This window comes from Choloepus didactylus, chromosome 3 (genome assembly GCF_015220235.1).
Source record: "Choloepus didactylus isolate mChoDid1 chromosome 3, mChoDid1.pri, whole genome shotgun sequence".
Classification (NCBI taxonomy): Eukaryota; Metazoa; Chordata; class Mammalia; order Pilosa; family Megalonychidae; genus Choloepus; species Choloepus didactylus.
This window is the reverse complement of record NC_051309.1, coordinates 146944220-146956876: the sequence shown is the minus strand read 5'-3', so window position 1 is coordinate 146956876 and position 12657 is coordinate 146944220. Positions and strand designations below refer to the sequence as shown.

General features: G+C 38.2%; 1 protein-coding gene and 1 pseudogene across 1 annotated transcript; both read left to right on the top strand.

Moving 5' to 3' along the window:
• Window positions 1-3403: 3403 nt before the first annotated feature.
• LOC119528836 lies at window positions 3404-4122 on the top strand (annotated as a pseudogene).
• Window positions 4123-9372: 5250 nt separating this feature from the next.
• LOC119528835 (polyadenylate-binding protein 4-like) lies at window positions 9373-11456 on the top strand. Its single transcript, XM_037829072.1, is given in 2 exon segments — window positions 9373-11282; window positions 11285-11456. Coding segments are annotated over 2 exon segments (1149 nt in total). The 5' UTR covers window positions 9373-10177; the 3' UTR covers window positions 11329-11456.
• The last annotated feature ends 1201 nt before the right edge of the window (window positions 11457-12657 follow it).

Sequence of the window (12657 nt, the reverse complement as noted above, 5' to 3'; positions counted from 1 at the left end):
ACAAGCTATAGGAGTAAAGTAAATTTGAAAAATGCCAGGATAAAGATGCAGAGAATTAAGACTAGATATGGAAAACTACTACTGGACTGAGTTTGCTGGCTTTCTGAGAAACCACCAAAATGTCTTCTACAGTGGCTTCACTGTTTGATTTGGTTGTTCCCTCCATTTCCAAGGTGACAGACCTCCATCTCCCAGGTGTTTTAAGCCTGCAGGCTTTTGCACCAGATTGTCTGCCTCCTTGGTTTCTTATATTCCTTTCATTTTTTTCATGTTGCTTTTGCCTGGAGAGCAAATTCTGGGAACTGGGTCATACCAGAGAGGACTTTCCCAAGTCTTTCCCAACCAAAATAGGGCCAGGGACCCACAAAGAGGTCACAGACTGACTGAAAAGTGTCTTGTGAAAGGGATCAGGAATGGCACCAAGAGCTTCTCTAATGGCTCCCCAAAGCTGAGCTTTCCTGGCCTGCCCAGCAAATGCAGCCCTTCAGCTAACTGCCCCCCACAACACTAAGGGAGCACTGTGACTCTGAGTCTCCACTGCCTAGTACCCTGTCTGGGGAGGGTTGAAATAATGGCAGCTTTCAGAGCCAGGTCCCCAGTAATTTCAATTCACTAATCAAAAGCCATGATCAGTGATTAGTTGTACCCTCTCTTGTTCTTGGGGAAGAGGATTTTTATGTCCCTTTCTGTCTCCAGTGAGCCCACCAGGAGCTGGACCCCACGGCAGTCTGCCGCAACAGTTGGGAATGGGTGCCAGTAGTTGCCATACTGAGAAAGCAATTTATTCTTCTTACTGTAATTTATCAGCCTCCTCCTCCTGCTCTTCCCTGGATGCCACACGTATTCTTCTGGTCCCCAGAGTTTCAAAATAGTTGTTTCAGACAGTTCATGTGTGTTTAATAGTTGTTTTGGTGGAAGGACTCAGTCCTAGAGCTCCCTACTCTGCCATCTTTCCTGGAAGTCAGTTTGGATTAACTTTTTTACTAGCTGTTTCAGTGGGGCTGACCTGAGGGTTAATGTGAGATTGCTGAAGAAATCCCCTCATACAGAGGAGAGTCAGCAATAACCATGGCACTACATGGGCAACCGACTTTGAACCTATTTCCCTAAACTTAGTTTGCAACCACCGCTCCAGTTCCTCCTGACTGACTCACAATAAACTGGAGAGCCATTTTTTGCCTGATTGACCATACTTTTGGTCAACTGTTTGCCACTGAATCCATTAGACTTCCTTCAAATCTGCAAGGTCCTTAATTTTTCTCCTCCAGAAAACTATGTCTATGTCAGGATCTGCTTGTTATCATCAAAACAATCAAGAGCTATGATGAGTCTCAGATTTTGCCTTATTTGTGTGCTAAGAAGTTGGCTTGCCACTATTTTATAGACTCTAGTAGAATAAACAGTATTCCTGGGTCAGAGACAAAGACTCTATTACTCACAGCAATAGCAGGAGCCAGCATAACAGCATTTTTTATGTGAACGATTCTCCATGCCCAAATTTTCATAGAATGTTGTGCAGGCATCCAGGTGACTCCTGCATGTGCAGTGGCTTGCATAATCAGAAGGTAATCCTGAGCTTAGAAAAAGTGAATTTTTTTAAATGGGCAATAAAAATGCCTGGAATTGGCTCCAAAGAGAGAAACTATCTCTGTCTTCCAAGGCTGTTTGCTGCATAAACATCCTTTAAATAATAGTCCAGAACAAGGGCACTCAATGCCTCTAGTTATAAAAGTTGCAGAAATGTGAGAGATCCATCAAGAATTGTCTGCTAACACTCGAAACATATACTTTGAGACCCTATTGCATGCTACCCCTTCTTCTAAGCATTGAGAATATGGTGGTGACTAAATTAGATGCAATTCTTGCCTTCATAGTATTTACACTATAGTCATAGTTGTGTGTGTGTGTATGTGCGCGTGTATGCACACACATATGTTTTAGGGTAGTGACAAAAAAAAATTGCTAGTGTATATTTATGTTTGTGATAACGGGATCTATATGGAGACTATCATATAGTAAGTAACTAAACAGAAGGACAGGTCCTAAGCCCCTAATTGACTAGTGAGAAGAAAAGATAAATAGTATCTGAGGGACCAATTCCTAGGGACCCTGCCAACCTTGTGTGACTCCTTCTGCTGTATTAATACCCATAGATCTTAATCCAGAGACCTTTGAGGTAAAGCCTGCTGACCTTGGGACATTGTTTTCTAGTTAGAAATGCGGCTGACTAATGCTAACAGCTGCTGTGTAAATGAGTAAGAGTGATGAGCAAGAGATCTCTGTCCAAAGTGGGGGACTTGTGTGAATGACTACTAATGAGATGGACATATCCAGGAAGGATGCTAGGTGAAGAGTAATATGGTAACCTTTAATCTCTCTGACTTCACCAAAGTTAGAGGGGACTAACTTTTGATTCCCTCTGGCAATGGCATATGGGTACCACTAAGAAAAGAGCTCTGCAACGAGAGGTTAACTGAAACCATCACTTCCTCTGTTCTTCCATAACTTTACCACTGATGAAAGTTAGGGACTTTTTGGCATAATAATACAATGGATTTGTGTTGTGAGAGGTGGTTGGCCTCAGTGATGGGGAAATTTGAAAACTGCAGAAACTAAACTCTGAAGAACCTGAGGGGATACAGGATGAACTGTTTTCCTGGCTTTGGCCCTAGAGGACAAACATCAAGGTGAATCCAGGGTTCTGAAGCAAGTAGAGAGGGCACAAATGAAGTAGGGAGGGCAAACAAAGTGATAGAAGTGACTGGTAGCTATCTGAGGACAATCATACTGGAGCATTACATAAATACTTTCTATCATCAATTGGATCTGACTTAGTCACCACCAAATACTCAATGGATAAAACTATTTTACTAATTGTTGACTACATCAGAGCAATGATTCAAGTAGACTTCATAATCTACTTTGTCTAATTAGTACAACTGATTTTTATCTTGAAATGCATTTCCATGCAGAAAATGGTTTGTGATTGGCTACATATCCAAAAAGTTCTTTTACTCCTTTACAGATGTTGCTGGACAAAATGACTGTTATGTATTTTTACATTATCCCTGTTTCCTGTACACAAATGAAATTCCATGTCCCCAGGAGTTGTCCTTCACATCACCATTCTGAAATGTAATATAAGCATGCCACTGCTAAGTAAAAATGCTTCCAGTAACTCTTTTAGAACAATGTCCATGTTGTAGGTTAGCCTGTGAGGTCCTCTGGCCCATGGTCCCTGTCTTCTCTAGCCTCAATTTCTGACACTTTCTTCATCACATTTGTATTCCAGAAATATTAAATGAATAGTAGTTAGAGTCTCAGCCTTGCTGCTGCAGATGCCCAGAGACTGCTGAGCCCTGTCTGTCCACTACCACTTACTCCTGATACAGAACATCCAGTCATGGATAAAAGTGAGCTGGTGCAGAAGGCCAAACTTGCCAAGCAGGCTGAGTGATATGAAGACATGGCAGCCTGTATGAGCAAGTAGCTGAATTACCCAATGAGAAGAGGAATCCTCTCTCAGTTGCTTACAAAAATCCTGTAGGAGCTCATAGGTCATCTTGGAGGGTCATCTCAAGTATTGAGCAAAATATGGAAGGTGCTGAGAAAAAACATCAGATGCCTGGAGAATACAGAGAGAAAATTGGGACCGACCTAGGAGATACCTGAAATGATGTACTGTCTCATTTGGAAAAGTTCTTGATCCCCGATGCCTCACAGAGAGCAAAGTCTTCTATTTATAAATGAAAGGAGACTACTTTATTACTTGGCTGTTGTTGCTGGTGATGAGGAGAAAGGGATTGTGTGGATCAGTCACAGCAAGCATACCAAGAAGCATTTGAAATCAGCAAAAAGGAAATGCAATCAATGCAACCTATCAGTTTGGATCTAGCCCTTAACTTTTCTGTGTTCTAGTATGTGATTCTGAATTCCCCAGAGAAAGCCTGCTTTCTTGCAAAGGCAGCTTTGGATAAAGCCGTTGGTGAACTTGATACATTAAGTCAAGAGTCATACAAAGACAGAAAGCTAATAATGCAATTACTGAGAGACAACTTGAAATTGTGGACATTGGATACCCAAGGAGATGAAGCTGAAGCAGAAGAAGGAGGAGAAAATTAGCCGGCTTTCCAACTTTTGTCTGCCTCATTCTAAAATTTACATAGTAGACCATGCTGTCCCACAGATAGTTTTTGGTTTATGATTTATAACAGGTTTATTACTTCTATTTGAATTTCTGCATTTCCCATGTGGTTTTAATGTTTACTATTAGGGGAATAGAGCCAGTTAACATTAGAGAATTATCTGTTTTCATCTTGAGGTGGCCAATATGGGGATGTGGAATTTTTATACAAGTTATAAATGTTTGGCTTAGTACTTTTGGTACATTGTTGTTTCACAAAGGCCAGTGTTAAAACTGCTTCCATATCTAAGCAAAGAAAACTATCTACGTATTGGTTTGTCCTAGTAGGGGATAAAAGGGTTGATTGGTTCCAGTCACAAGGGTAGTTACTGTGGGCACTTTAAGGTTTGGAGCATTTTCAAGGCTGTGTTAGAAGAGACATCCTATGGATATTACATGTTGAACCATGCGTATTTGGTATACACAGTTTCAATGTGCACACCTTTGACTACAGCTGCAGAAGCATTCCTTTAGAAAAAGTCAGACCCAATTTACTCTGAAGAAGGGCAAAAACAGTTCACATTCTATTATGTAAAGTTACCTGCTATTTGCTTTCATTATTTTTGCTAACTCATTTTATTTGTATTTAAACATTTAGGAAACCTAAGAACAAATGTGCAAGTAACAGTGCAGTAAAATGAGTTGCTTGATATCCATGACTTCATTTGAATCAAGCCCAGCAAAGAAACAAAAAAACCCATGTATTTAAGTTTTTTTTAGTTTTTTTTACTTTTGTGATTTTTTTTTTTTTTTTTTTTTTTTTTTTATTTGCTTAACATGCATGTGCTGTCAAAATAGTTAACAGGGAAATAACTCGATGATGGCTAGCTTTGCTTAAGGTGTTATGAAATTTTCATGAACAATCCAAGCATAATTGCTAAGAACATGTGTATTAAGTTGATGTAAGTGGAATAAAAGTTTTATGAATGGACTTTTCATTGACTTTCTCTACAGCTTTTCATGAAAATTAGTCTTTTGGTTCTGAAACTTCTCTAAAAAAATTGTATATTTTTGGAAATTTATTCCTTATTCACTTTTGGCAGCTAATGGACTTTTACTAAGTTTAAATAAGTTTATTATAATGACAAAAATACTTCTCATGTAACTGCTGTTCCCAACTATGTCCCTTTCTCCTTTCCCTCTCTATTATCCTTCCTCCTCCAATCAGTTTCTATGGAAGTGGAGGGAGGGGCTGTCAATTGGATAAAAGTAATGCATTTCATTTAAATTTTTGAATATGGCATTTTCTAACTTAGGAAGCCACAAGTCACAATGTTCTTGACACATCTTGATGTTGGGTAGCATTAACTGCAAGTTGTGTGCTTCCACTTTTGGTTTTCAAGAATTTCTTGATACTCTTGTGGCAGGTTTTTAATTTTGATCCTTTAGTCCTTCTATTTGTCAAGTCACAGGATTACCTTCCCTTTTTAGCCTTCTTTTGTCTCATCACCAACCATTCCTACTTCTTGGCCAAGAACTTGGAAAAAGGCTGCATGATTTTTCTGACTCCACTCAATGTTTAAGATACTTCCCTACTTTCTTTGCTTACATCCCACAAACTATTTTCCTCATCTTATTTACTGCAGCAAATCTCTCCTTAGTATAAGAGATTGTGTTTCACCCTCCAAGCTCCACCTATCTTGAATGGTCTGTCATTGTCTGCCTTTAAATCCTTCCATTTCCTCTATTCTCTAAATAATGATGGGGCTAAGTTATATCACAGCTTACCCTACGGACTATTTCCTCAGTATTTTGCAGAAAACACCCAACAAAAATAACATTTTAAAAGACGTGTATTTTTTTTTTCTTTTAGAATGTAAGCTCCTCAAGAACAGGGAAAATGTTTTCTGTATGTTCTGTTGTGCCTAGTACACTGTAAATGCTCAATAAATATTGATAATGGAAGGCAGTGAGTCTTAATGATACGGGTGAGAGACTGAAATCCCAAATACTTCTGTTGATGTTCTGTTTTGACTTCAGATTGAGAAATATTGATCCTTTTGGAAAATTGTATCAAATATCACTTTCAAATAAAAGTGCAATGGATAAAAAAATAGATAAATACTAGTTGATATTAATGTTACATATCACTAAATTTCCCCAGAGCTCACAAAACCACACTCAAGTCTTCCTTTAGCATCGTCTTCTTTGGCAAGGCTTTTTTGAATCATATAAGCAGAATTATTAATTCCTTCTTTGTGTTAAATTTCTATCTTATATATTCTTAGATTATTGAATTCATACTGTTTTAAAATTGCTGATTTGGTTTCTTTTTCTAATAAGAGCCCATAAGATTTTTAAGGAAAGATGGTATATTTATTCAGTTTATTACCTATGATACTTACATTTTTTTACTGGTAAATGATATTTTGGATTGAATTGAGTTTTCATCAAAATCTACCAGTAATCACACATTACTTAAGGAGAAAATCCCTAAGCTACATATGCTAAAGGGTAACTCTGAAATGTAAGTCATATATCTCATGCTAACACTATATTTGGTTAGAGAAAAATAATCAGAAAACAGTGACAACTGGAAAGTGATGATATATCTTACCAAATAAAATTGAACCAAATAACCCAAAAGATGAAATATTATATACTGGAGTAAATATTAAACATGGATGTTTCATAATATAGTAAAAGCTAGTTTTATTCATTCAATTACTTTATATTAAGTAAAGAAATATACTAAAGACCATCTTGAACAAAAATAAGAAAAAATGTATTAATAGTTGATTCCATTAGAGCAATGATTCAAGTAGACTTTAGAAACTACTTTGTTCTAATTAGTACAACAATTTTTTTTGTTTTATTTTGTTTTAATTTTAAAATGTGTTTCCAGACTTAAAAGTTATTTATTAATTTCTCCATAATAAACACCAAGGTAAGCAATGACCTCCATTGCATATAAAACAAGTTAGGGATTAGCTTGACAGGGGAATTATATATTGATAACACAAAACTTGGAAGTCATTTACTATTTTTTACCAAAATCTCATATAAACAGATTTTAGTAAAATTATTCTGGTATTAAAATGCAAGATGGACTGATATATAGACATATTGAACAAAAAAAGATAAATGAATAAAAAACTTATGTAATAATGTATCAGGAAATGAGGCAAAGCCAGTGACAATGTGATTGGAAAGGGAAGACAAATGTTTATAACTGAATAAACAAAATTAACAAAAAATGAGAGATAAAATATTAAAGAATGTAAAGAATCATAGACGCATAAAAATTTTTTAGGTTGTTGAAATATAAAAATAAAAACAGCGTAATGAGTAGAATAAATAGGAATGAGCATAACTGTTGTTCGTTTAACAAACTGAGGCTTGTACCTCTGCATGTAAGTTGATGAAAGACAAGAATATAGGACTAAATTCTGACTTTGGAAACATTCTCACATTTACAAAATGTTGAATGAGGATCATACTAGAGAAAAAATGAAAAACCCATGAATTCTTGGAATATATTGATGTCTTGCAATAACCAAATTGTTGTTGTACAAAGAATATGTTCTCAGGCATATTTCCTAAATCTAAAATGTTGAGACAAATTCTCAGGAACTAATTACTTAGGAACTTTCCTTTAAAAATTATGTGATGAAATTGAATACGGTGCTCACTTTTTTATTTACTTCAAACAATGCCAAATAGTTTCTGAATTTTTTAAGTATGTGCTAGAATATTGCCCAAATCCATTGATTACATCAATGAACTATGATTAGTGTATGTTTTCCTTTTTAAAATTGAAGCCTAGAAGACATGGTTGAAGAAAAGACTGTATCGTTTATTGAAACAAATGATCCTACAGTAGTAACACAGAATAAATTTCACAAATGAAAATTGTTAATCAGAACTTTTTGCAGAATAATCATAGATCCATTACTCAATTTTAGATAAGTTAAAAGTAATGTGGATTTTACAAAGGAAGTCATGACCCAGTTTTTTGTTTTGTTTTCTTTTACTTATGTATTACTAAAAATAAATTATGCTAGAGTATCATTGTCTTCTGAAAGATAAATATATTCTTTTCTACAAAAGATCCACTGAAAAGGGGACTCTCTCACTTAGCTTTAAAACCTTGCTACTCAAAGTGTGTTTCAGGGACCAACAGGAATTGCATCACCCAGAAGCTTATTATTAATGTAAAATCTCTGGTTCCTCCCCAAGTTATTGTACCAGAATGTGCTTTTTAACAAGATTTCCAAGTGATCTGTAGGTCCACTAAAATTTGAAAAACACTAAATTGGCCTTAAATAAACTGATCCACTCAATTCAATTTTGCAGGTAACTTATTTTTGGTACACTAAGATGCATTACGATTCAAATTTTAAAGTTTTATAGAAGTGATACTAATGAATTTTATTTAATGATAGAGGAAATGAAAAAAATGTTCCTCAAAATTTATTACATGTCAGGTATTGTGTTAGACATTTCCAAGTCTATTAATTCACTTAATCCTTAAAATAGTCTCCAAGGTAAGTATGATTGTCTCCATGTCTACAACCTTAGATAGATTAAATACCTCGTCTATTCCACATAGTTGATTTATTTCAATAAACACTGAGCCCCCTATTTCTGCAAGTCTCTTGAGTTAGACCTGGAAATAAAATGGGCATGATCCCTAAGTCATGGAACTTACACTATATTGCTAATAGACAAACCCTACAGAAGTATAGGGTAGTTTAAGAGTTTCTAAGAGGGAGACCTAATCTTTCAGAAGGGGTTTAGGAAAAACTTCTGTTTGTAAAGAGCATTTAAACTAATTTCTGAGGAACAGATTTTTATAAACTTGGCCCAGAAAAGAGATGACTGTGTCTTGAAATTTAGTAAAGGAAACCAAGCAGCAGCTGCGACTGAACAGGGCAGAAATCCTGCAAAACTTCGCGGAGCAAGGAACGGATGTTGGACGGAATCCAAGAATCACGGGAGGCCTTTGGAGAATTGGAAAAGAGAAAGTGATAGGCCCAGACCCACGTTTTGAAAAACTCCTTTAGTTAGACACGCGTAAAGCCCAGCTGGCCGGTGGGTTTAATGGGGCCACTCCCCTAGACTGTCTTTCTCCATCCAAGTCACCGCCTCCTCCCCCTTAGCTGGGGTGGGGTGGTGTGTGTGTGCGCGCGCGTGTGTGCGTGAGGGGAGGGGGCGGAGGAAAGAAAAACAGTCTCAAAAAATTATTAAAAAGAAAACTTCCCAGTTGGCAGCAAGCGCGCGGGAAGTTCAGCGCCCGAGTTCCGGGTTTCCCGCCTCCCTGCCGCTGCAGCTCGGGTGAGCCCCCTACCCCAGGCCCCCGCTCGGCCCTTTCTCGGCGGCTGCCTGCTCGCCCTCGTCCGTCCATCTGTCTGTCCTCCTCCTCCTCCTCCGCCACTCCGGTCCGTGTATCCTGGGGGCGCCGCGCGGAGGGTCCCCCGGGTTCCTCAGGGCGTCGGCTGTCCGCGTAGCTCCCGGGCCGCGCCTCAGCGGTGGCGCTTGCACGACCTAGTACCGGGAAGGTCGGGCTCCGCCAGGGGCCCAGCGCCGGCCTCCAGGGCTCCGCGCCCCGGGCCGCCGCCACAGCCGCCACTTGTGGAGTTCTTTCCCGGGCAGCTGTAACTTTAAACCAGCCCGAGTGAGACCTATTTTTATCCAGAAAGCCGCGCCCGGACATCTGTGGAGAACGCGCGGATTGAAGGCCAACCACCATTTGAAGACTCCTCAGGATCTGGCGGGGAAGCGACGTCTTTGTCTAATATCCTTTCTTTGAGAATTCAAAGTTCCATTGCCAACTTCTAGGGAAGACTGGATTGGTTGTCCTGGGGCTTTTTGATAAGGGTGTTGCCGGAGCCTGGGAAAGCAGTCCCTGAACCCCATTGGTAGACATCAGTGCAGTTATCCTGAGGTCACCACGCCAACCTTACCTGAGCTGTGGCCTGATCCAGCTCTTGTAGAAATTGTTCCAAGAGCTCCTGGGAACAGACTCGAGGTAGTGAGTGAGTGGGCAGGGAGATGAATGTAGCAGCCAAGTACCGCATGGCCTCACTCTATGTGGGCGACCTGCATGCAGATGTCACCGAGGACCTGCTGTTCAGGAAGTTCAGCACTGTGGGGCCTGTGCTGTCCATCCGCATCTGCAGGGACCTGGTCACCCACCGCTCTCTGGGCTATGCCTATGTGAACTTCCTGCAGCTGGCTGATGCGCAGAAGGCCCTGGACACGATGAACTTTGACATGATCAAAGGCAAATCCATCCGTCTCATGTGGTCTCAACATGATGCCTACTTAAGGAAATCGGGAATTGGGAACGTGTTCATCAAGAATCTGGACAAATCCATAGACAACAAAGCCCTGTATGAACGTTTTTCAGTTTTTGGGACGATCCTGTCCTCCAAGGTGATGAGTGATGATAAAGGCTCCAAGGGCTATGCATTTGTGCACTTTCAGAGCCAGAGTGCTGCAGACAGGGCCATTGAGGAGATGAATGGGATGTTGCTCAACGACTGCCGAGTATTTGTTGGCAGGTTCAAAAGCCGCAAAGATCGGGAAGCTGAGTTCAGAAACAAAGCCAATGAATTCACCAATGTTTACATCAAAAACTTTGGAGTTGACATGGATGATGAAAGACTGAAGGACGTTTTCAGTAAATATGGTAAAACCCTGAGTGTCAAGGTGATGACAGATTCTAGTGGGAAATCCAAAGGCTTTGGCTTTGTGAGTTTTGATAGCCATGAGGCTGCCAAAAAGGCTGTGGAAGAAATGAATGGAAAGGACATAAATGGGCAGCTGGTTTTTGTGGCCCGGGCACAAAAGAAAGTAGAGCGACAGGCTGAGTTAAAACATATGTTTGAGCAGCTGAAACAAGAACGAATTTTTCAGTGCCAGGGGGCGAAGCTTTACATTAAGAATCTTGATGATACTATTGATGATGAAAAACTTTTGAAGGAATTTTCTTCATTTGGATCAATTAGTAGAGTTAAGGTAATGCAGGAAGAAGGGCGAAGCAAAGGGTTTGGCTTGATCTGCTTTTCCTCTCAGGAGGAGGCTATTATAGCAATGACTGAGATGAATGGCCGCATCTTGGGCTCCAAGCCACTCAACATTGCCCTCGCCCAGAGGCAAAGGAGAGAAAAGCTGACCTCACCAGCCAGTGTTTACAGTAGGTGGGGGAAGAACAGTGATCCTTGCCTGGATTGTTCTCAATGAATTTCAGACCTTGGCTAGTGGCAGCTTAGTTTAGTAACCATTGTGATAAAAAGTTTTGTATTCAAAGTCATTTTTTTTTTCATTTGTGGAAATATAATAGAATCTTAGAAACTTTTCTTTTTATAGGGGCATATCTTCTAATTACAATATTGTATGTTATTCTTATTTTTATATAGTTTTTTTAACAATAACTGTGAGTAGATATATTTTTATTACATTTTGAACCAATTGAAGTGAGGTAGTTATTTGAGTTTATTGCATAGTTTCTTCTTTTAACAATATTGCTAGCTTTAATTTCTTCTGTGAAAATATTCTCAAGTATCTGAGGATTCCAAAGTAATTTATAGTCATGGACATATATTTTCTAATTTCTCTATTATTTTTTAAGAAATCAAAAGTTTAAAAATTAGATGTAGCACATACTGAATTAAATAATTTCATTGTGAAATAATGTTTAAAGAACTGGGAAATCATTTAACTGCTTTTAAATTTATATCCTGACATGATTGTTTTTCTGATAATGGCAGCTATCAAAATAATGGATGTTTTTAATGTTATCTACATAGGTGCTGCATAGGATATTTTGCCATTCCCATCAGTTGCCTGCAAATCAGTTACTTGCTAGTTATCTAAATCGTGACTTGCATAGTAAAACCTTGACTTTCTATATTCCTTTAGTTTTAAAGGACCAAACCAAAAATAATCTGGCCTTAATTCCTTTATATATAGAAAACTTAATATTATACTGTAAGTTCTTATCACATGGAAATAATATTAAAAAACATATATCAAGCATGGAATACCCAACAATTGTTTTATTAATCTTTGTTTTATATTGTTCTGTGTGGTGATACTCTCTCAGGGTTCAAAGAAAAGCAAAATTTCTTTGTTTTTATGCACTCCTGATTGCTTTTATTAGACTGTGAGAGCTATGTGACCTATTAAGGTTCATTTTTAGCTTTGATGGATCAAAAGATCAGTAATTGATTTTCTGATAAATCGCAGTTACATCACTTAGCCTCTATTTTCTAACATAATTTTTATCTTAACTTAGTCAAATTCCCAGATCTCCCCTTCCCTCCTGCCTTTCATCCGTATTACTAAGCTTTTTTATATTTGTTTTATGGTTTTTATTATATTGACTTTTAATATGTGCCACTTCAAATCTACTTTTGAAATAAAAACATGAGTAATTTAGTTACATTTAAATAGTTACTTTAAAAATTGTAATTAACTCATACCAAAGGTGTCTGGAAAATGTTCTTTTGTTGTTGTTATTGTTTGGC